We start from the raw sequence: 25022 nt of genomic DNA, 5'->3' as shown, positions 1-25022 counted from the left end.
CTTCTTTATACCTTAAGCCAAGACTGCATTTTTGAGTAAGGTGTCTGTGTACCATCCTCTACCTTCCTCACACTCCAGGAAGGTTTCCACTGTAGGACAGGAGGATCTGTGCTCTGACAGATGTGAAGGACTGGGCCCAGGATTGCCCCCTATGCCTTACAGGTCACATACATTGAAGTTTAGGCATATCCTGTACCTCTGTCCTAGGGGCCTGTTTCCTTGTGGAGAACCCTCTGTACTCCTTACAGCTCATTTCCCTGGGGTCCTGCCATCAGAAGGGCAAGCCTTTGATGCATTTCTCACAATTCCACATCTGAAAGATGCCTCTGAGTAATCTTTTCCCATTGGTAGGCTAGTGGGTTTAAATCAGAGCTTTTCTGACATCAGGAAAACTTCACTGGTTTGTATCAGCTGGATACAGTTCTGGACACAAAAGGGAAAAAAAGATCATGTTGCAAGACTTCATAATAATCTGATATGGGTTGTTTTTTATGGCCTACTTTTTAAAATATAATTTTAATTTAATAACTTCTGAAATATATTGTTCAGCATGAAAATTAGAAGATAGTTTTCTTTTCATTTTTAGTCATCTAAATGATCCTCAGAGACTGTTGCTTCTGTTGAGTTGTATTCCAAAGAGTATGATTTAAAATACTTCATAGTTTCTGGAATATGCCTATAAATTTCCTTTTTTAACATTTTGTCAATTTACTCTATAGCAAATCAAATATACCCTTTCAAGTGCATTTTCTGTCTTAGCTCTTAGCTTTTTATTTAAATATGTTTGGCTCAGCTGTTTTCCACTTGCGCACTAGTGCCAGAAAATTATTTCCTACATTGATAAGAAAAAAATGTCCATAAACGCAATAAACTGAAAAATTAAGACATTGCCTACCATCTGTCTTAATTTATAAGTAATTAGTCTATAAAGAGGAAATATAAGATTAAGTACATTTTTTTTGTTTCCTGTTATTTAAGCATAATAATACTGAACTGTTTTTTGTAAAAAATTATAGATACCTTGGTATTTTCATTTCATTTTCATTTCACTGCTCTGATTTTGTGATGGCGATCTGTGCCATTATTTACCATTTGCTTCTTTGTAGCAGGAGTTATTTTGTAGCTTTCCTTTGTAATAATGGATGTTATTGGTTGATAATAATGGGGTTATTTTGAGTTTTACGGTTTTTCTCATAGTTGGTGTTTTGTTTTTCAACAGATGCTCTTAATGTACCTGTAAGGATTTCAGTCAGTGGCATTGAACCAGTCCATTGTGGTGCAGAGGAATTTGATACAATATGTGCTTTAAATATCCGCAAGCAGACGTCATGGGATGATTTTTCAAAAGCAGTGAGTCAGGCAGTGACAAACCATTTCCAAGCAATCGCTTCTGATGGATGGAGGAGCCTGGAAGATCTGTCATTTAATAGTGCTGCAGAATCTAACATTGGCCTCAGTGCAAGCAGTATACTTTCTGTCAAACTAGGTATCAATATTGGTGTTAATGATAAAGCAAAATTTGGGGGTGTTCTTGAATTTGTGAAATCTTCTAAGATAAAAATATCTTTGAATTACTGCATCTTTTAAAGCGTAGACTAAGAAAGACTAATACTAGATATGAAACTTTGAACAGTGCTGTCATGAAAGCATTCCTTACTTTTAGCTGTGTGTATGGAACAATTAATTATGTGCTTTAATATAATCTTGGAGATCACAAGGCCCTATGTTAATTAGTCTTTTAGTACTTCTGGTACTCCAGAGGAGAAATCCATATGTCAGGTGAAACTAAGTTCTCACCCTGAGTGCTGTGTGCAGTTTTGGATGCCACAGTATAAGAAAAAGCAATTAGGAAGTGTCCAAAGGAGACATGAGGATGGTGAAAGGCCTTGAGGGGAAGCCATGAGAGGAGTGGCTGAGGTCACTTGGTCTGTTCAGCCTGGAGAAGAGGAGACTCATTGCAGTCTGCAACTTCCTCCTGAGTGGAAGAGGAAGGGCAGATACTGATTTCTTCTCTGTAATGACCAGTGACAGGACTTGAGGGAATGGCCTGAAGCTCTGCCAGGGAGGTTTAGGTTGGATATTAGAAAAAGGTTCTTCACCCAGAGGGTATTTGGGCACTGGAACAGGCTCCCCAGGGAAGTGGTCACAGCACCAGCCTGACAGAGTTAAGAAGCATTTGAACAATGCTGTCAGGTACATGTGACTCTTGGGATGTCCTGTGCAGAGACAGGAGTTTGAGTTTTATGGTCCTTGTGAGTCCCTTTCAACTCAGGATATTCTGTGGTCCTACAAAAACAGTTCAAAGCCTGCATTGCTTCTTTACAGTGCATCCAGAATATACAGTAAATCCCCAGCATAGGTAAACAGAACTACTGTTTTACATAACTTCACTTAGAAAGGTACAAAAGAGAAATCTTTAAAATTATGCAAAATTAGCCAAAATGTGGTGGTCTTAGTAACAGTTGTATAGGTTTCTGAAAATCCATGTACTTCATCTTAAATCTCCTTCCTTCCTTCACCTTCCCATCAGCAAAACTGAACCCTGGTCACATTAGACAGGGCAAATTATTCTATTTTACATGTAAAGATAAAAAGACAGGCTAACTGTTTAACTTGTATCTCAACTGGCAGAAGATACTAGTGACTTCAGTTGTATATCAAATAATAGCATGATTTAGTACATCTCATGGGACCGGTTTGTTTGTCAAATTTGTCAGTGTATGCACATAATCTTTGTAAGCAAGTGAATATGCTTGAGTATAGGACACTTTATATACATATAAGGGATATCTCTCTCTTTATTTTTTTTTAACAGGAAACATTACATGGTCAACAGGTCAGATTTTTTCTCAGCCACCATGGGACTTCTTGAAGAACAATAAAGCTGAGCATATCACAGTGTTTTTGTTTGGTAATTTTCAAGTCATAATTTTTCAGTTTTGAATGTTAAGATGAAATACATTTCATACTCCATATGAAATACATCATTTGAGAGTCATTTGCTACTGGTTTTGATGTTCATTGTTGCTTGATTCTCAGAGACATCATATCTGTTTAGTTGTTCAACTAGATTTTAAAGTGTCTACAACATTTTTCTGGTATTTCTGCACCAGAAAGTATGCTGCACATAAAAGTCTTTCTGCCTTTTTCAGCCATGCAGTAGTATATATATTGCTTATATCATGGATACCCGTGAATCTGTGGTGCTAGATAAATGTCTTTCATTTACTCAGCATTTCAATTTGCATAGCCTCTAATTATAAAAGGTAACTGTAGAATACTGCATGAAAATCATATGTATCAGTCATACATGCATGTAAACATGAGAAATTCACCAAAGTCATTAGTATGTCTCATTTTAAGGACCTCAAGAAGGCTGTTTAAACAGTGTGACTTATGCATCCATGATCCATCTTCAGACACTTCAGAATTATCTCCGCCTGGTCAGTAATAAGCTTCCTTCTCTCTGCATGCTACTTGTTTGTCAAAATACTTCTGTAATAGTGTTGACTAAAATTGGGGTTTTTTTGCTCTGTGAAAGAACATCAAGACTTCTAAAAAAATTAAATTGGATGAAAGCAATTTTAAAATAAAGTTCCCCCTAAATTTACCCTTAACTTTAGTCTTGTGAGGGCATTAACTTTCTTCTTTAAATAGCTGCTATCTGATTAACTGAATTGCTTAAAAATATATTAAAAGCTCTCTGATGTCTTAATTGCTTTCCAAATTTATTTTATTCCACTTTTGGAAGAGAAAGTAAATTAGAATAACATTTACGTAAGCAATTATTTGAGATGTGAATTTTATTACTAGCTTATGTAGAAATCTCCTGTAACACACCTTATTTAATACCACAAAATGTAAGGATAATTGAATAATATGAGATAACTTTCATAGATAATTTCTTTTAACATTGCATCAAATCAGAACTAGTTTAGAACCCGCTTAATTTCTGCTATGTCCTTGGATAGTATTTTATGTTGTCAGGAGAATGTGCCACAGGTTTCTGCTGTATTCAACCATATTGCTGAGAGATTGCAGAGATATGAGTATATTCTCTTACTGACATTTTAGAGGTAAAACAGAGTTTGATTTAAAAAAATTGTTCTACCATACTGATAACATGAACCCATTTCTCCTGCAAATAAAGTCCTCAGTCTCAATCCTTAACTTAATAGTGACTTAAACTGATGATTTTGGCATCTTTCTGATGTATGTATTTTAATTCAAGATCAAGAAAATATTTGTAATTACTAAATTTATTCTTCCAGATGACTGTTTTAAGTTTTAAAGTATGTTGTAACAAAATACCTTGCTATGTAGTTTTACAATTTAGGATATAAATTTATCAATATATTTTGAAGATGTTGTATGCAAATAATGTCTACTTTGAAACTAGTATAGTAAGGATTACCAACTCCAGTAGTGAAATCAAACAGTTTTGTCTTTTAGGTGCTGATTGTGTCATCTAGGTAAAAAAAAAATCCAAGTCTGAACTTCCAAGAATAATTTATTTATTAAATAAATATTTATATTTATCTGTCTGTAGGTTGAACAATACCGTAATGTCATTTTCCATGGTCCAGAAGGAAGTCTGCAAGATTATATAGCATATCAGATAGCGGCCTGCATGAAGGTATTTGCATAAACATATCAAATGAATTAGTCCATAAACCAGAGTGTTCACTATTTCACCAAATATATAAATTTTCATCATAGCAAAAGCAAGAGGCTGCAGGATCTACATGTGAGATTGTTAAAGTGGAAGTGGATGCTGGTTTCTCCAAGGAGCAACTTGCAGAGCTGTTCATCAGTAATGGTAAGGTTATTTCAGAAAGACTAGTTTTGGTGATTTGTAGGAAAATTTTTAATGATGCAAAGTAAAGAAATACGTAAAACCATTTTGCATAGTGGATGGCATGTTTTAATGGAACCCAGTTTTTCAGGTGCTTGGGGCCAGTTGTCTGGGTCTAAACTGAGGGAGAGCTGAGCACAAAAGAGCTCCCAATAAGGAGCTCTTTCAAAAGTTCATGCCATTTAAGTAAAACCATTCGTTTTAAAGATTAATTTCTGTCTCATTCTTTTTTCCCTTTGTTTATGATCCCTTAAAAGTTGATGGCTCTGGTTCAGATCTACTGAATCAGAACTGAAGGTCTACAGTGTGTGCTCATGAACAGAAGCAGAGCCATCCTGTCAGGTTGTACAATGCCATGCAGTGCACTGTTCTGTTTGTTCTTGTACTGCCTGGTCTAACTTCAGTCTGTGGCATTTTCCTCCTGGGAAATCCTGGTCACAGTTCCCAGGATAGCTTGTGCCAGTGATTATTCCCACATGTCACTTTCGGTGCCATGACATTGGTGGGAGAGAAGAGACCATTTAGTCAGAAGTCAGCCAGGCTTTGGTGCTCGGCCTGGAGGCAAGAATGTCACTCGTAGTTTGGTTTGTTTACTGGCCACTGTCTCTTAGGAAAGCTGCTTCTTTTGGATGCTTTATTCTGTGTCAGCAACACACTTTTTAATAGTCTGGTTTTGCAGTTCAGTGTGTTGCTTCTGATTGTGTCTCTCATTTTTCTACCAGCTTCTTTCCCTACTGTTCTGCTACATCTCCTTTCCAAGAGAGCATTTCTCCTCTAAATGAATCCATCAGACACAGAGAGGGTACCTGTCCTCCCTCCTTTCAAGCTGTAGCCTCTTAGTAAAAGAGGGCAGTAATAGTCAGGAAACCCCAACTAAATAGCAATGATCAGATACAATCAGTTGCTGTAAGTTTTGCCTTATTACAAGTCAATTTCTTTAATGACCTTTGTTAGTACCACCTTCAAAAGGTTGTGAAACAATGCAGGGCACAATATATTCAAGTGTTTATATTTATGTCTGTGTTACAGAAGCATTCACCTGGGATTTAGTGTTGCAAGAACACTTGCAAAGCTGTGTCTTTTTTAAGCAACAAGATGTTAAAATCAGGAAAATCAAAGGAAAATATTTAAAATGTTAAAAAATACAGAGATGTCATTTTAATGCCTAATAGGTTCAGCTGATACTAGGTTTGCCTCATACTAGCTCTGATTATTTGAGTGATTCTTAAAGATATTGAAGGAAGTTTTGAAGAGAAAACTATTCTACTATCTTTTGAAGTTTTGAAGAGAAAACATTCTACTATCTCATAGAATGATAAAATTTCTTACAAATGTGGACTATTCTTAAACCTTTTATCACTACATGATATAAAGAGTACATGTTAAAAGTTTAAGCTGTAGTACAGCAAATGATACAAATGTTTGAAGATGTCTTTGCTATCTTTTCCGTTGTATTTATATTCAGCGTACTGAAATCTTTCCTATCTATGAAGATCCTATTATAGGCATTTCAGGAATTTATTTTAATCATAGTTTTCAGGTTTTTTCTTAATATACAGTATGATATTCTTTCTATTGTTTGATTTTATGCTTTCAGTTTTGAACTTTGTCTGGCCTGTAAATAAGTTAAAAAGGAAAAAAAATTAAAAATCTTTCATTGCACTAGTAGCAGTAAATTCTGTATATATAAATAGAAGTGAATTTTCCTAAGTATGCATTAATAGGATTTTTTTATTTCAGCTTGTCTGATCCCAGTGAAACAGCCTTCTGTAAACAAGATAACAATTGTGATTTTAGAAAATCTGGAGAGAGCTTCTTTATCTGAATTACTTGGAGATTTTCTAGCACCTCTTGAGAATCGGAGTTCAGAAAATCCCTGCACTATTCAAAGAGGTATTTAAAGAATTTGGTTTGCAGAGATGTTTTTACTACAGTACAGTTTTATTGTAATATATGGCAAAAAGGGAATGGGAGAAAAATGTAATTTGTTCAGTTTTTATATTTTATTGTAAACAGTTGTCCTTAACAAAGATACCATATTTTCAGCTAATTTAAGGTGTTTTGTGGGTTGTTTTTCATTTCTAATTATGTCACTACTTCTTGCTTCTATATGAAATCATATCAAAGCTTTGAGTATTTCAGTTAAGTGTTTTATGGTTCCTTTTTAGCAAATGGAGTTTCTGGTGCTTTTTACTTTCATGAGAACTGCTTTTTACTGGGGACCATTGCAAAGTGCCATCTTCATGGCTCTGACCTGCTGGTTCAGCAGCATTTTCGTTGGGTTCAGCTTCGGTGGGATGGGGAGCCAATGCGAGGCTTGCTTCAGAGGATTTTAAGGAGAAAAGTAATAAACAAGGTAAGAACTCGAATCAGTTTCAGCAGTTATGTTCATCACCAGTCTGTGAAATATGGATGATGGTAATGCTGAAAGCAGAGCAGATAACTTGTTTCAGGAAAAAAACATTTAATTCTGGGAAGATGCAGGCTGTGTATGTGGAAATGTGCTTGGTCTCACAGAAAGGCGTATGGTCATGGCTAATTGGCATAAAGAGTTGGTTGGTTGCCTGTCAACTGCATGAAACATCCTTCATTATTTTTTTCAACATCTTCTTTCATTCTTCTGAGAATTATAGTAAAAATCAATTCAACAAACATACATAGTCTCTTCTTCAAAGAATTTATTCTCAATATCTAAAATAAGATATTCAGATGTGTGTTTTGTCTAAGTTTTAAGCAGAAAAATATTTTCTATGATTCTCGGATCAAAAGGGGGCAAATTATAAAATTAGAAAAGTTGTTTTGAGCTAATAGATCTGCTGAAGCTGGAACAAAAGTTCAAAATAAAATAAGGATGGGAAGTCTGTTTTAAATTAATAAATAAACAAAAATGGGAAATGAAAATAAAGATGTAGGTAAAAGAGGAATAGTGGACTTTCAGAAGTTATTTGGAATACCATTTGTGTGATAGCAGCTATTACCAACAGTCAGGCACTGTTAGACATTGGCAGAGAGAGTTTAATCAAAACAGCTGCAAAGGAAAATAATCTTGGCAGCAGTTTTGAACAGGCTTAAAAAGGGAGATTGTTCTAGGAATAGAAAAAACTGCCAGTAATAAAGAGTCCTGTTATGGAACAACAGACCTACTGTCAGTTTTGAGTGTTCAGCTGGATGTGTCTTGGTTATCCTTGGGGATGTCATCTCCTGTACCCTTTGCCACAGTTCTCATCTCTAAAGGCTTACTGATTCAAAGAGATCCTGCAGAGGAAATGTGTGCTATTTGAACATTTCAGCCAGGATAATGAGGAAATTTAGAAACAAAATACTGAATAGAAAAAAAGAACCATGGGAAATCTATGAAACTCTTAATAGACTACTTTTCTTAGATTATATTTTTTATGTTATGACTTGTTCGTAGTCAAAGGCTGCATGAGACTTACTCTGCCAAACTGGTTTGGCTAGAAGAACTTGCAAACTTGCAGCATCAAATAACAGATGTCATTTTCAAGCTATTTTTTTGGGGGCTTGAAAGAAATCCTTAGTCTAATAGGTTAGAATTTGCTATGTAATAGGCTCCTACCTCTGACTGAAATTGAACAGAATTTGGGTACTAATCTCTTAAAGTTTAATTTCTCTCAAGCATATATGCAGATGGTGGCTATTTGGAGAAAAAAGCCATGTGTTTTCCTGGATCTTCCCTAATTAAATATTGAAATGCCCAGTGTGGTAGCAAATTTTTTGAAATACATATATGTGCCATATGTAAACTCAAATGCCAGTTGGTACAGGACTTAAAATAGTAGATTGCAAAGTCAAAAATAGAAGAAAGATTAATCTGTTGTAAAACTCTAAAGCAAATTAGAAACACATGTATTGTGAGAACCATGGTCTATTTCAAAGATCATTGCTCTGGACTATGATACCTTGTTTATGCTGTAATATTAATGTGTTCAGGTGAAAAGGTCTTTTTTGCTGTTAGTTTGAACCATTAGGTTGCATGGGAACAGTTTTAATGTGTTTCTACTTTAAGTTCACCTATAAACTCTATCAAGAGGCTCTGGCTTCAGCAGTCAGTTACTATCCCTCATGCATCTTTTAATGCTTCCTTTAATTTAGGCTGTTACAGAGGATAATCATAGGATTAGGATGATGAAGACTGTAATTTGAAGTCAGAGGAAACAGGAGATTTTTCTGGCACTAAATATTTTTCCCTTAACAAGGCAGACTAAAAACACAAGTCTTAGAGGAAGACATCTGTTCTTCACTGCTACTAGACCTAAAATCAATATGGAAATCCACTGGGGGTATGTCTGGATAAATACGGAAATCAATATGGAAACCCATACTGGGCATATGTCTGGATCAGATATTCTTGTTCAGTGGAATTGGGCATTTTTTAATAATGCCTTATTGGCATCATATACATTGCATTGTATATGGTACATCTCTCTTGTAATCCTAATCTTAAACACTGTAGAAAACCACTGCTACCAAATTTTCTGCCTTAGTTTCCCACAAGAAAGTAAAGGCATGTCAGTTTATTGATAAGGATATATCTGTTAAAGTGTAGTTGGGAAAATAAGTTTTAATACAGCAAGATGTCAATATATTCTATAAAAAGGTTTGACTTGTTCTTGACTGTTCCTGATCTATTAATAGCAACACATGCAATAAAAATAGCACCAAGCCTTCCTGGAGTTTCAAGGAAAGTGTTTGCAGTTCTGGTCTTATGCCATGTCAAACATATTTTCTCCCTGCAGTTCAGAGGCAAAGTGCCTCCTCCATGTGATCCTGTATGCAAGATCATAGACTGGATTCTTGCTGTTTGGCACCAGCTGAACTCTTGCTTATCACGTCTAGGAGCACCTGAAGCACTTATGGGACCAAAGCATTTCTTCTCCTGTCCTGTGGTTCCAGGGCACAGCCAAGCAACAGTCAAGTAAGATTTTTGTTTCCTGTTTGATGCTGTTCAGTACCAGCTAGATACTTATCATAAATGTAGTAGTTGTGTTTCTCCCAAAGCCCTGCTGATTCAGGAACCTTCAAAAAGCATTTTAATTTAAATTGCTGAAAGGTTTAAACTTCTGTTGGCTATTTAATTACTAGAAGAGCAATTCTGAAGGACACAAGTGGGAAATGGGTGTCTAATACTGCACCAAAGTCAGTCTTCTGATCTTTCATTTATTTTCTGACACAGAGGTTAAAAGATCCAAGAAAAGTTGGTAGACTCTCCTCTTGAAGTTGTATATAAAGGAAGTTTCAAGAATGATTTCTCACTCTTTTAAATACATGGTATAATTTTAAGACATATATACATACAGCTTAGTGATATATTATCTTAGTAAGTAGGGCAGTGTGGTACAGTGGGTTCAGTGCTGGTCAATAAGTTTAGTTAGTTTAGTATATAAGTTTAGTTACACATATGGCTAGCGGGCCAGTAACATTAAAAATATTTTAAAATAATGGAAATTTTGGCTTTTCTCGCCTACAATTGCATAAATATCTGATCACATTCCAACTCCAAATGCTAACAAATTATAAAAGAAATAATTAGAGAATTTTAAATTATATTAATTTCACACTAAGATGTTAGTTTTGGCTGTATCAAAAAGGTAATAAGCCTCTAATTAAGATTCAAACTTACTCAGAACTGAAGTATAACATTGATTTCTGGAGATGTGACATAACTTTTCTCACCAGTCAGGTCACCCCTTATCTGACCTGTTTCTCTTGTACTACTTCCTGCTGACCATTTTCCAGGCGCCTCTGCTTAACACACAAGGGAGGGTCCATTGCTTAGCATGTGCAGAGGCTGTCTCATTTTATGTTCTGTCTGCAGATCTTGATACATTTTGCTTGTTTATTTTCCTTTTTATTCTCAAAAAGTACAGGTTAGATACTAATCTTCAGAGTAATTGTCAAAGTCTAAATGTGGAGATAAGATTGACTTGAAATTGTATGCGTGCTGGGAAATAAAAAAAGAATAAAGCATATCATACATCTATTTCCCATCTTCCTCGTCAATCATGTCCTCTGAGATATTTTAATAATTTATTTATTGCAGTGGCATTAATAGAGGACAGAAAAACTATTCTTTAGATATCTTAGTTATACATTTCTGAGTCTGGATTTCTTCTCAATGTAACTGTGACTGGTTTCACAAAGCTTTATTTTGAGTACAGCCCTAAAATGCCCTTTATTGTAGTCATATGCCATCTGACTTCTCATTTTAATGTAGTTTTTGTCCACTAATAAACAATTAAAAAGCACAGCTCCAGTGAGCTCTTACTGGACACTTTTAGTTTAGCAGCATGATGGCTAACTGCGTGGTCATGTAATAAATAGCTTTCAATTAGCAGCTCACTGATTGATTGCTGTTATTTCAGTCTAATTAACCACTCCTTTCCTCTTGCCCCTCCTCTCCACTGTGCTATTCTGCTGCTTTTTGCATTTAGTAAAGCTTCTCTGAGTCAGTCCAATTCATTAGGACAGCAGACAGCTTTCTACAAATTGGGTTCCCTCTGGGCTCAGTGTTAGCATGAGACAAGAGGAAGAAGCAGCAGCAGGGCAGGCAGAGAGAGCGTGTGACAGGAAATTGTTCCCTGCTGCGTGTGTCATGTAGCTTCACCTATTTTGGTGAGTAGAGTGAATAAATGAAGAAAAATTTAACTACATTTTTTCTTGGTTTAGGGAACTGAAGATGATGTTCCAACAGGAATGACTTTCACTTTGCAGCCCTTTTTGAGGGGCTGGGGTGTGTTATACCCTTCCTAAGTATCAGCTATATCAAAGAATGGGGGACTTGATCAAGATGAGCACAAATTTAAATTGAATTTAAATACAAGGTTGGAATTTTATTTAGAGAGCACACCCATCCATTGTTAATTAGATTAGAATGGCCTCAATTAATTTTATCTTTGCAGTGTTCATTCCTGACCATTTATACTGGCAGAATTGCAAAATGTTGAAAGCTTACATAGGCAGAAATTGAAAAGAGAGAGTTCTTTATGACTAAATTACAAGCAATTGTTTATTTTGGTAGCTTCGCTAGCAGAAACAGACTGTAACTAAATGGAATAATATCTACAACATTATGCTAAGGAAGCTTCAAGGTCCTTCAAGGACTATCTGCAATACACATTTTACATCATATTTTAACAAATATACTAATTATTTTTCTAAGTAATGTAACTTTATCAAGCTTATAAAAGCACTTTGAGTGTTTATATATCATAAAAGCTCAATCTTATGCTTCACAACTGTCAAAAATATGTCTTTCAAATAGCTCATGCATTCTAACTTTTTTAAAAATGGAAAAAAAAAACCAAACCAAAACAAAAAGTCATCATAATATTTTAGGTAATGGGATGGCTTCAGTGTATCAATGTATCCAGCAAAATCATCCACTTAAGGCAAACAGACATTTTAGCCTTTGTGTTTTCTGAATGGATTTCTGCAAAGCTGAACACAGCATGATAGTCTATAATTTCTTATAGATCTTTAATATAAACCATCTGACTCAATCTTAGTATCTTCCTTCTGTAAGAAGATATAAGAATAAACAAAAAGAGTTGGAGTTGATCTAAAAAGATTGTCTCATTGTCAGTTGTAGATGTGAGCTGAGCCCTAAGTCTGAAATTTCTAGCCTTTATCCCCAGAGAACTCCTAAGTTATGAGAAATAGCATTTATTTTTCCCTAACAAAAATTTTTCACTTCTTTGCTAATACAACATAATGCTTTTCTCTTAGAAAAGCAAAAGTCCCAGAAGACCCTTTTATCAAATTTTGAATTAAAAAAATCAGACCCAGTCTCTAAACCAGACAATCTGGAATATCCACAGCATCCTGGAAACACAGTTCACCATAGATGAAGTAAACAAAAGAGGTGTAAAAGCAAGGCAGCTGTATGAATAGAGATGTCTTGTAAACTGGACAAGTTTGGAAATGGAAGAACACTGGAAAGGGGTACAACCATAAAGTGAATACCTCCTTCTTTTCCATGCTGGCAGCAAATAGGCTAGTAATTAACACCTGCAAGCATGGAAATTTCTCCAAGCACTTTAAAAAAAAATTCTATATATATGAACATGCATCTTTCTGGGACATTTTTTTAGCCTTTAAATGAAAAGGATCTTTTATATTATCTGAAGGAGGAAAAGCATTAAGTTTGTGGTAAGTTTGTCAAGGCGAGCTAAAGAAATTTAGATCAAATATTTTAATATAAAACAACAAGTAAACCCTTCCTTAAATAAAATCGGTCCCTCTCTGAAATGGGATGCTTCTTTAAAAATGCAAAATCTGATATGTTACCAAAGTATAAAATTGCAGGTTTTGGTAATTGCTTTTGAAGTTAAAGGATTGGTTTTGTACCACAGGTGGATGTCCAAGCTATGGAATGCTGTGATAGCTCCCAGAGTACAAGAAGCAATACTCTCCAGAGCCTCTGTGAAAAGACCATCTGTACCAGGACAAGCAATAGCCAAAAAAAGTCCTAGCCAAGGGCAACAGGCTGTTGTTAAAGCTGCTCTCAGTATCTTGCTAAATAAAGCTGTTTTGCATGGCTGTCCTCTACCCAGACCAGGTAAGAGTGAACTATCTGAAAGCCAAGTAGTTGTGCGTTGCTGAAGTGGGGCTTTTTACTGCTTCCTTCCAATTTTAAAACTTCCACAAAACATAGCTCTAGTTCTGAAGGGAGGTGGTGGGGTTAAAAGTATTTACTCTCATTAAACTGAGTAGTTGTATAATGTATTCCAAGAAGAACCATTTGCAACAATCAATTCTTCTTAACACTGTTTTACTTTTGTTTCAGAGCTAGATAATTATATAGCAGATTTTAAGGGAGGAAATTTTCCTTTATCTGTAGCTTCAAGCTACAAAAATTGCAGTAAGAAAAAAGGTGAGAATGCTTCTTGGAGAAAAGTGAGCACAAGTCCTCGCAAAAAGTCAGGCCATTTGTCCTCCGAGTCATGGAATAAGCAGGAGACAAATACTGAAGGTAAATAAAGCTTTTTATTTTCAGTTCTGAAAGTTGTGTGTAGATGCAAATCAAACGTTTCTCCTACATCATGAATTAAAATTTTTCAATTAAATGACACTTATATTTATGTTCACCAGTAAAACACTGTTTATTTTTTTCCCCCCAAAATTACTTCTTTGTGACTGTGAGGTGTCCTAAGTAAGTTTGGTTGTTCTAATGCCCTTTCTGTTGTTCGATAACGAGGCAGGCATTGGCTCAGATGGTGGAATTATAAGCAGTGGTTCCACCTCTGAGTGTATGGAATTACACTGAATCAGTTTCTTCTCCAATACCAAATGAGAGAAAGCTTCATTACTTTGTTGGTACTCCTTAGATTTGCTCCAAATTTACAGCATACATACTTCTTTGAGTTTCCTTATACTTCCTTTCTAACTTCACTATGATAATTACTACCGAGTGAATCCAGGTAGAAATAAATGCTCCCCAGATGATGCATCCCTTTTTCAGTCTTACTAGAAAAATTGAGCAGAATAATCTAGAAGCCCTGCAGTGGAAGAAAGATCTTCAGGTGTAAATTGAAGATTTTGAATTGATTTTCACTTCAATTGCAAAAAATAAATGTAACTAATTGTGTGTAGTCACAGATACTGTAAGGTTTTCAATCATCTTCAGTATGTTGTTTGATAAAGAGGGCTTTATATAACTGAGTCTGTGCATCTGTATAAATGTGGAAGGTATATTAGTGCTGATGCTTTTTAAAATTCTTTTCACCTCAAGATCATAAGTCATATAATAAGCAGTTTTATTACACAGATAATGTATGGATTATTAGAGAAACACATTATTAGAGATAATCATAGATAGTATATAATGATATATAGATCTATTCAGAAGCAACATAATTCTTCTAAAGGAGACATATTTCTAGAAGGAAAACTTGGTATTATTGTAACTAAATACAATATCAAACAGAAAAACTTCAAGGGGAATAAAACCAAAGTACTTGCTTTCTGAAAATAAAGTAACTACTTCAGAGGGAAGATTTAGGAAGAGAGAGAAGGCTTACACACACATACACACATACACACAGACACAGACACACACCTTTTTGGAACAGTAAGATTCTAGCGTAAATTACCTCATATACAAAGAACCAAAATACTTGATGCTTGCTACTTTGCAGCATTAAAATGAGCAATTCATTTCTTCAGCCCTTGTTCAGAAAGAAGTCTGCTTTTTCTGACTGAAACTAATGTCCTGATTGCCAGTTCTCTGTTTGAATTGTGAATTTATCTAATCCCACTAAGAGGATTTAAGAAATAATGAACATGTTGTTGTGTTTTGTACCTGAGAATGTTCTTGGAATCCAGTTAATATCGCTGAATATAAGTTATAAATGGAGCAGTCAATTAAGTTTAGTATTCTTCTATTTTGAACTATCAGAATCAAATGCTGTTGCTGTTTCCAGTAAAGGTAAATTGTTTAATTTTATGTCATGAAGAAATTTCTCTTGGGAAGAACCAGTAAGGGTTGTTCAAATGCCTAACACAGAAACCTCATGTTCTCTCTTTCACGAAAGCTTAGACAACTGATCCCCTATTTCCCATTTCAGCAGTTCCTTATGCTACCCTAAGCATTTTCAAGGGATGTATTCTGATCTTGGACAGACCCTGTTGATGTAATTAGTTAGTAAATGGGAACACATTTTCCCTGTTTATCATAGATTTTAGAATAAAGAAATCAACACACATGGTAACACACTAACAAGTCAATCTCTCTTTTGTTCAGGTATAAAATCTAAGACTGTGTTGCAACCAAACTGTAAGAAAAGAGCTTCTCTCACCACAAAGTAAGTTTTAATTTCTGGTATTTGTAACACTTGGCAAAAAATAAAGATGATAGCATTCTGTGGTAAAGCAGTGCACCATAAGTAATATATCAGTAGTTTTTTGGTAATGTTTTGGTCCCATATCTGAAGAAAGGAAGTATTCTTAACTTTTCATTTCTAAGAGGAAATAAAATTTATATACTTTGATATAATTTTAGAATCCATTTCTTTATTTGAAGCCTTGCAGCACTACATGTCTTTTTATGTAACAAAATAGTCTATGACTTAAGACTATTATGTAACACTTACTCTGCCTTGAAAAGTTGACCGTATGCTTTTATCAACCTGCATTATATTTTAAAAACTCCTCTAGCTATTTCAGCTTACTGAATGGCAATTCAAGATGGAACAGTACATGCACTTTAGTCCCACTGATACAGAGTTTCCTTGAGAAAGTGTATGAATTAGCTAGAGGGAACTGCATTTGAGACTTCACTTCAGTCTGAAACCTCCATTCTACCTTATTCACAGGCACCGAGAAAATAGAATATTTATGCTTCAAGTACACCAGAGGTTTTTCAAAGTGTTTGGAATTATTTCCAAAAAGCAGAGTGGAATGAAATTGCTGCATCTTAAAAAGAGAGGAGTCTGAAAATACTAGAAAGAGGAATCCTTTGTTAGAGTTTCAGAATAGAGAGACTATGTATAGAAAGATCTATTATGAGATAATTATTGACAACTACTGCTGTCAGTTCATCAGATGTTATTTTGGTTTTGTTTGCAGTAGTAAAGGTCATTTGGGGAAAAACTACTATTTTTGAGGTGTCTGTAATATTTATTTTTAAATTCTGTATAATAGCTTATTTTAAATGTTCTCTCTGATTGTTTGTTTGGGTTTTTTAACCAGATCTTCGGAGAAGGATCATTTGAGAACATTAAATCTGGAGCAAAGGCTCTCTGTTGGTTCTGATGATGAAGTAGATCTTGTGCAGGAACTTCAAAGTATGTGTTCCAGCAAATCTGAGCCTGATATAAGCAAGGTAAACACAAGGCTTTTAAATAATTTACTACATTTCCATATTCAGTTGGTTTTTATGTGTTTAAATTAAATTTTTGTTTTACAAGCCCTGCTTGAACTGAAGAAAATTATTAAATTATTTGGGAATAAGCCAAAGTCAATTAATGTATGACACATTTGAGGGTAAGTGTTCTGGTTTAACATACACTATTTTAAATTGCACCTTCACCAATTTTTCTTGTAAAGATTTTTGTAGTGAAGGATGAAATTTCTGTAGAATCACAGAATAGCCTGAGTTGGAAGGGACACACAAGGATCATTGAATCCAACACCTGACTCTTCACAGGATCACACTGAGAGTCGTACCATGTGCCCAAGAGCATTGTCCAAAAGCTTCTTGAACTGTCAGCGACCACTTCCCTGAGAACAGCCATCCCTGCATTACTGTTCCCTTGTTATCTTTGATGCTCTCATTGCTCCCATTGGGAAGCTGTTCCGTAGTCTTAAAGACATAGAAAGTTTTCCCTAATATGCATTAAACATTTGGTTTAATACAATCCATCAGCCTTCACAGAACTGGCTCAAAGCTCCTCTGCTCCGTAGGCAAAATACAATTTACTGCCCCAAGCAAGAGAGGGTGGTTTGTCCTAGTTCTTTAACAGAGGGAAAAGAGGGTGAAGGATGCTTGCAGGGCTCATAGTTTTGGGCTAAATTCTATGTTGTGGATGTTTATGGGAGATATGTTGAGGTTGAGTGTGGAGCTGTGGATCTCTCATTTTTTCTTTTATACCGATACCATGCAGCTTTCCCTGTGGCTCAAGCTATTTTTTCTTTTTCATCTTTCCTCCTAGCACAGCTGATGTGGATGGCTGTGACAGCAGGCTGTGTTCACACTGGAGCAGCTGTTCCATATCTTTTGAAACATGGATAGAGTCAGTCTTAGGCTATTGTCCAGTCAGGCTGTGCATGACATCCTCTTGGATTTCCCTGAACAGCACTTCCATTAGTTTTGTTTTTTTAAGTATTCTGTTTATTCTTAGAAGACAACCAAGTTTTTATTAAAAAAAAGAAATATTGTGTTTGGGAAGATTTTTCAACCTGTTTATTGGAACCCTTTATTATAGTGTTTTGTTTTGGGTTGTTTTTCCTAAAGTATTTACAGTACATGCATGAGTCATATGCACCAAGCTAATCACTAGTCAGTTAGCAGGGATTTACTATAGCTATCCTAAAAAGAATGGGATGTGCTTAAAGAAATGGCAACCAACTTAAAATTGTGTTTAATAACATGCAAAGTATAATAGCTTGTTGATGACAATTCAAGGAAATACGGGTTAGATAAGGAAGGAGATAGATGTCAAGTCTTTTGTTCAGTTTCCTCACCATGGGTGGAACCATCCTTGGCTGGAATTTCTGTTGTTAATTCCCCAGATGCCTAGTAGAGCCTTGCAGAAGTAAGGGTGCTGTTGCATGCTTTTTTTGTGTGATGTAATTTCAGGATGCCAACAGAATAAGTACCTCTGCTCTTTAATTTGCCCTTTCACATGAATATATTCCTGTTGCACTCACTGGGTTGGGATTGAATATTTTTGCAGAATTGAATTGGATCAGCTTGCCCCAGGATAAAATACCTAGTTTTCAGTGAGGACAGCATCTTGAGTAGGCTCTGTTATTTTCTGGTCAGGAAAAATAGAAAAAAGGGAAGGAAAAATAGTAGGGAAGAAACATGGCAGGAGAAAGAGAAAACAATCATTAATTTCTCTGATGTTCCTGGGGGCTTGGTAAAATTTGATGGGATACTGCCCTTGAGCTCCACTCTGGAGAGTGGAGAGCATTCCACTCTGGAAATGCATGCTTAATCTTCCTCTGATTGTAGTTGATATGAAATCGCCATCTCCCATCTTCTAAAAATGCACTCGAGAGTAAAGAAGAGGTATTTTAATTGGTCTTTGGAATACTTATGCATTGCATTGCATAGAAACCATGAAAATAAAATCAAGCCTCCAAAAATTGGCAAATTTAAACATAATCTCTGTGAATAACTGAAAAAAATCACTGTTTCCTTATCTTTCTTTAGATTGCAGATTCTAAGGATGAGTTACTGATGTTCAGTAACTCCCAGAACATTCCTGTATTTTCAGCAAGTGGTACTAACCCAAATAAAACAAGAGCACAAAAGGTAGGTGAAATGAGTTTTACAGTAGGATAGGAAAGGTGGCTTGAGTTTTTCCAAATCTGAATTTCTGACTGGATCCAAAGAATTAGTGCCCTGTTTATTACAAGAAAAAACTGTCATTATTCTTAGGAAACTTGCTAGACTACCATGCCAAGTTTCTTTCATGTGTCTTAATAAAAGCTAAAGATTTATTAAAACAATGGATGTACTTGCTTTCAGTTTTGGCTTTCTACATAAAGCCATCTCCCCAGGCCAAGTATTTTTGACATCACATTGACATTACAAGTTATTTCCATCAGATATGAAGAGAAATAAAATCTGGGTTTGTTGTTTCCTCTCAATTAATGTCATTCAGTAAGTTTCCAGAAGTACCACTTTTAAAATTCTTTTAAAATTCATCAGAGCTGGTTGCTCTGATGTCAGAGCTCTCAGGGGAAAAAATATTGAAAAGACATGATATTACCAAATTTTGTGAAGAATAGCATTTTTTTAGAGGTATTCAGTTCCTATTTTTGACCTAAGTATTTGCTGAAATATACAGTCATCTTGCTATGTTATATATGTAAATAAACTTCAGTGATTTCAGAGTGGGAAGATAAGATGAATATTATCTGATTGCAGTAAATTGTTTTCTAGAGACACCATTTTCTGCTGATACAGTGAAATTCCTGAAACTAGATTAACTAGCACACCTTAGCATTAAAAGACCTGACTTTCACAGACCACCAAATATTCTGAATATGAAGGTACCCACAAGGATTTTCGAGTCCATTTCTTGAGTGATTGACCCATACGAGGACTGAACCCACAACCTTGCTGTAATCAGCACCATGCTCTGACCAGCTGAGCCAGTCTCAGGATCAGATGAGTTAACAGCCTTGCAATCATACTTCTTTGTATCCAAATATTCAGAAAGTCAGAATACTTCCTGTAATTTTACTTCAAATCCATAGAACAGTCTCCAGTAAAAGAAATAATTTTAACCCTGCAGACCCACAAGTAGGTGTACTGCTTTTGAATATTTCTCTAAACCCATTCAGGCATCCCAAATCAGAGCTTCACCCAGTAGTGATGCCTGGATAATATGCTAAGTCAGTACCAATAAGTCAATGTACCAGTTTCTACTGTACATTTCTCCTAGTGATTTTTTTCTTTAAAAATTCCTGCTAACAACAGAAGGCGTTACTATATTGACTTCCAATAGACAAGTTTAGCTACTTGGGAGGTTTGTAAAAAACTTGGTAAAAAGCTTTCATACAGAATTAAAAAAAATATTTTTCTGGGGAGATGTTGGCCGAAATGAAGGAAACACAACCCAACCATGTCAAACAGTGATGCTTATTTATACACAAAATGCTTTTTTTCCCTTTATTTCTAGGATGGAATGCGTCCTCTCAGCAGCAGTCGAACTGTAGAAAGCAGCAACAGTAAATCAAAGACAGAGTTGGGTGTTTCAAGAGTTAAATCTTTTCTTCCTGTTCCTAGAAGCAAAGTCACCCAGCCTTCTCAGAATACTAAAAAAAAGCAGCAGCAGTAATACAAGGCAAATAGAGGCAGATAATAACACAAAAGGAGAAATTTGGAATTTGCACAAAAAAGAACAAATAGAAAAATCCAATAAATAAACCTGCCTATCTTAAAATTTTTTGTGTTCATACAATCTCTATTGCAAAGAACCAAGTACTTAAATATGTAAATATTTTTTAAAAACAAACTATTACCCTGCAATGTAAAGTTTGTACAGGACCACGGTTTTATTTCTATGTACATCAGCTGGAAATTATATTGATTTAAAGTTCAGAAATGGGCATTTGGCCTCCTCCATAGATGGTTGGGTTTTTTTCTTCTTTTAATATGAAAATTACTTATTTAAATGATAATATTCAGGGGTACCTCCACAGGATTCTGTTTGTGTATATACTGTACATAAATATATTCTATTAAGTTCATATGTTAACCTGCATTCAGATCAGTTGCACAATATGTACAACAATGGCTTAAAGCTATTGTTAATGCATTTTAAAGACGTTTTATCTTCACTTAATGAAAAATTAGTGAATGTGGCAATAACTGAAATGTTTGGAATTGCAGATCGATTACTTTCAGCTACAAGCCATATTAAATACTTTGATTTTGTCATCATCATCTGCCTGCTGAATTGTAATTTTGTTTTTCTCAAGCTTTTCTTCATCTAAAATGTAATAAAATTCCTTTATAAATTTCATCTCTCTAAAAAGGAAAGAGATTGAGAAATTAAAATGCAACAGAAGTTATTTTTCTCAGACTCTTACTCTTTGATAGAATTGAAGAAAATGTGATCATTTATTAACTTAGTTTTTCTTGTATACTGTAAAAACTTTTATATGCTTCATTAGTGTTTTAAAAGCATCCAAGAAATAAAAGTGTTTTACAAAAACAGATTTTACTGAAAAGGAATTTGAGCAAAAGCTTAACTACAGTATTATCCAAAATAATGTAGTAGCAATGAGTTACTATGTAATTATCAATTTCTGTTGTGGATTTAAGATGTAATTGCTATGAAATGATACTTGAGTTGCAGTTAAAATTAACTCTTTGTCATTTTTCTCTCCACCACTGAGGTAGATCATGGTCCCATGAGGGACAGTTGCTATGCAGGGCATATTTCCCCAGCCTCTTTCTACAATAGTTGCAGTTACATCCTTGTGAATTGTAGGAGTGTGGAAATGTGTGCTGCCGAGATAGCTCACCTGTTAGGCAGGGGAAGGTGCAGATTTTTCTGGAGATCAGATTTTGATGCCTTCTGCTGGGTTAGCGGGAGATGGTTTAGAGAATTTGGACAGTAATATGCCTCTAATATCCAAAAGAGCATTTTTCTCAAAATAAGCCCGGAGGAGGAAAGGATTAACTGTTTCCTAACACTTTGTCTTTGTATATAAAACAGTTATCCCAGACTCATGTCAATAAAATCTTTGTATGGCATATTGGCTTTCTTTCTTTGAGTTTGTGTGTGTGTGTGTTGGCTCTATAGATATTGATATTAGAAGCTTATTTCTGAAATAATTTCCTGCACAATGTATTTAGAAAGTACCTTGGTTTTAGGCAATTGCTGTTTCACTAAGACTTCAATTTGCTGTGTGATAGTAATGTGTAACCAAATACAGAGCATTTCTCTAGAGATTGATTTTTCCTTTTTATATTTTTTATTCATTTTTGTGCTGAAAAATCTATGCTGCTTTTGCTGGTGGTTCTTAGCAGAATGAGTCAACTGCCAAGCACTGCAGGTTGGAGCAGTGAGTCTCAGCAAGTAGGATCCCTGATGTGCTGAAGCAGTGAGCAGTGGTATGGTAGCTTGTGTGAGAAGCTCAGGTATGGATTTCATGGCCAAGGAGGAACACAAGTGGAAGACACTATTTGTCAGGATCACATAAATTTCAACATCAGAATTTGCAATAACAATTTTTTTTAAGAGCTATAAGAAAAGAAAAATCCTGACATGCTTCTAAGCCAGGTTTGTTCTGTGTTTAAAATACACCTTGGAAATGTCACACTCATTTAGATCAAGTGTTAACAGTGTGCTTCTGTGTAGGAAGATACTGGGCAGTGTCCTAAAGCATGCTCTGAGGCATATTTTAAAACTGCATATTGTCTGTGAGAGTAAAAACTAATCTGTACTGTACTGTGCATGAAAATCTGTGGAGGACAGAGTAACTTTGGTCATGGTGTGAGTTAGGTCTCTTGCTAAATTTAGCATTGCTTTTCAACGCCCGCATTATCCTTCCTTTTCAGCCTGCTGTCCTAAACTCTCCATCTGTGTCTTTCACATTTTTGACTTCTGTCTGCTATAATTTTGTTTGTCTGTCTGTCAGTTCAACACAGTGTGTGATCTCCATGCAGCTTTAATCTCACAGTATCTTGCAGATCTCCTAATCGGTGGTTCTCTTCTGCACTAAGTGCTAATCTCTCTTGTTAGGCCACAGCAGTTCCTGCCCTCAAAGAGTGAGCACCACAAAACTGTGACACAGTTTGCTTGTGGACATGTTGACTTCTCTGCTGGCTTATCACTTGGTTTGTGTAGGTTGTGCTGAAGCAAGGCCAGGTTCTGTTCATGAGCTCAGGGTTTCACTTGTGTCTTCAGGTTCTTCCTGTGATGCTACAAACAGCACTCCTCATGCGTGACTTGTCATACCAGCTACTCTCACTTTGGGTTTGTAATGGGCAAAATCCTTTCTCTTCCTTGCTTCCTGTGTTTCAAGCAGAGAGGATTGGAGTGTGCTGTGGTGAGCCACACCCATCCATGCTGCATCTGCTCCCAGCTACTACCCCATAACTTTGAAAGAGGTGAGTGAAGAGAGGCCCCATCTCCATGGAGGAGTATCTCAGAAGGTATATAGAAGGTATATATTTGCCTTTTTTTTATTGGGTTGCTGAGTATGAACTCCAAAATTAAACCATGAAGAAACCTTTTCCATCATTTAACAAAGGCAGCAACATCAGCAACAGCAAAACCAGCAGACCTGAGGCACGTCTCTTCCTGTAATACTCAAGTGATTTACAAAATACATCCAAAAGCCTCCAGCTTTCCAGTAGAACTGGAGAAGCAAAACAGCCTCTGGTGGTGGAAGATGCTTGAAGAAAGGATGAAGGATCACTTTCTTGGTCATAACTGGCTAAAGTGATGTTTATGTTGCTCAAACCATAGGTAAGAGACCTGAGAATTACTAAGTGAGCTATTCTTCAAGAAACTTGAAGAAGTGACTTTAAGAGAGCACAAGGTATGGTGGTACTGGGCTGTAGTATCACTCAGAAACCTCTGGCTGCATTTTACAAGGGGCGTATTTTGAGGTTGAAGTGAGCCCTGGGGAATGAACTTAGTATAAATATTGTTTATCCTAGGAACAGGAAATTGGTTTTAGAGAACATGGGGGTTTGTAAAGGAAACGAATTACTGTATTGCATTGTATTGCTTAATTTGCAAGATGTTTTTAGACGGCAACTAATGGTCCATTAATGAACAATTGTACGTCAGTTCTAAAGTGGTGTGGGTTTTTTTCCAAATGTTAAATCATAGCCAAGGAATTATAAACCAAAAATACCAAATCGATAATAGAAAAATGAGGAAAAAAATAATCACCAGAACATTGTTTAGGTAAATAAAATGGGACAAATTATGTAGTTCTGAAATTACCTCCAGCAATTAACACCAATTAATACAGGAAAATGCTTTAAAAGGCCTAAAGTTGCTAAGAAATTACTTAAGCATGTTGCTTAAACAGGGTAGATAGAATTCAAAAAGTGTAGATGCCATCAGGTGTTTAGCAGCTCTGATGTAACAGCCTGAGAGATTTGAGTCTTGTAGAACTGGAGGAGGTGGATTTTTAGAAAGACTTTGGAAATGGATATTTAATGAATAAAGCACAGCTGGTAAGACACCAGTTAAGCAACTGTGAAAACAAAGTTGTTTGTTGGAATAGCTGGCTTGTTTGACTCCAGTGAGATACTGAGCAGTTCCCACTAATGACAATTATCAAGCTACTTTGTGCAGTTATTTTGTATATAAGATTTATGAAAATGGATAAGTGTGCATAGTTCAAGTTTGTTTAGGCTATCCTTGCTTAGCCTTTGCTCTCCCAAGAGCTTCTTAGTGCTGTAATAGCAGTGTGGACACCCTTCTACATTGTGCTTAAGGACAGCTACAGAATCTCTTTTCAACTTTTTTTGTTAGAAGGCTGCAAAATGAGATCTCCACACCTAGTATTAAAGTCAGCATGCTCTTCTCTGTGGCTGTATGTTGTACCCACCCACATTTCTGTATAGGTGGTTTTAATGAAAAAGTGCTCTGGTAAGAGTATTTTTTATATCTGTTTTATCAAATGCATGCAAAGCAAAGCACATGAGAAGAAAAATTCCCTTAAGTACAGCTCAGCCTGTGTTTATGAAGGTCATTGTTTGTTCTTCCACTGTTTATGGCCTCATTTGCTTCTTTTTTATTTTCTCCCTTCTCTCTTGTGTTCCATTTTCCATCACAAACAGCATGTGCAACTTCCCAGATTAGTTTCAGGCAAACATCCCTGGGAGCTGTCACCCTCTGACAGCAGGTACAAGAACACTTACTCTAGAAGGTAACGTGCTCTGCTCAGCCTGTGTTGGGAAGGAGAGGCTGTGGCATCCTCCTTATGGAGGCTGGTACTA

General features: G+C 35.8%; 1 protein-coding gene across 2 annotated transcripts in view; it reads left to right on the top strand.

Moving 5' to 3' along the window:
* The window catches only part of CTTNBP2 (cortactin binding protein 2), a 78353-nt gene extending 56541 nt beyond the window's left edge, over positions 1-21812 (top strand). For both annotated transcript variants that reach the window (XM_066550561.1, XM_066550560.1), the window contains exons 10-23: positions 1220-1486; positions 2816-2911; positions 3364-3443; positions 4550-4636; positions 4720-4819; positions 6596-6748; positions 7024-7211; positions 9613-9791; positions 13228-13433; positions 13662-13847; positions 15618-15678; positions 16565-16697; positions 18753-18854; positions 20230-21812. In XM_066550561.1, coding sequence (XP_066406658.1) covers positions 1220-1486; positions 2816-2911; positions 3364-3443; positions 4550-4636; positions 4720-4819; positions 6596-6748; positions 7024-7211; positions 9613-9791; positions 13228-13433; positions 13662-13847; positions 15618-15678; positions 16565-16697; positions 18753-18854; positions 20230-20388 — 1997 coding nt within the window. In that variant the 3' untranslated portion in view covers positions 20389-21812. The remainder of the gene's footprint in view (positions 1-1219; positions 1487-2815; positions 2912-3363; positions 3444-4549; positions 4637-4719; positions 4820-6595; positions 6749-7023; positions 7212-9612; positions 9792-13227; positions 13434-13661; positions 13848-15617; positions 15679-16564; positions 16698-18752; positions 18855-20229) is intronic.
* Positions 21813-25022: the final 3210 nt, after the last annotated feature.

This window comes from Molothrus aeneus, chromosome 5 (genome assembly GCF_037042795.1).
Source record: "Molothrus aeneus isolate 106 chromosome 5, BPBGC_Maene_1.0, whole genome shotgun sequence".
NCBI lineage: Eukaryota > Metazoa > Chordata > Aves > Passeriformes > Icteridae > Molothrus > Molothrus aeneus.
The sequence above is the reverse complement of the archived record's forward strand: the minus strand, read 5'-3'. Positions and strand labels throughout refer to the sequence as shown.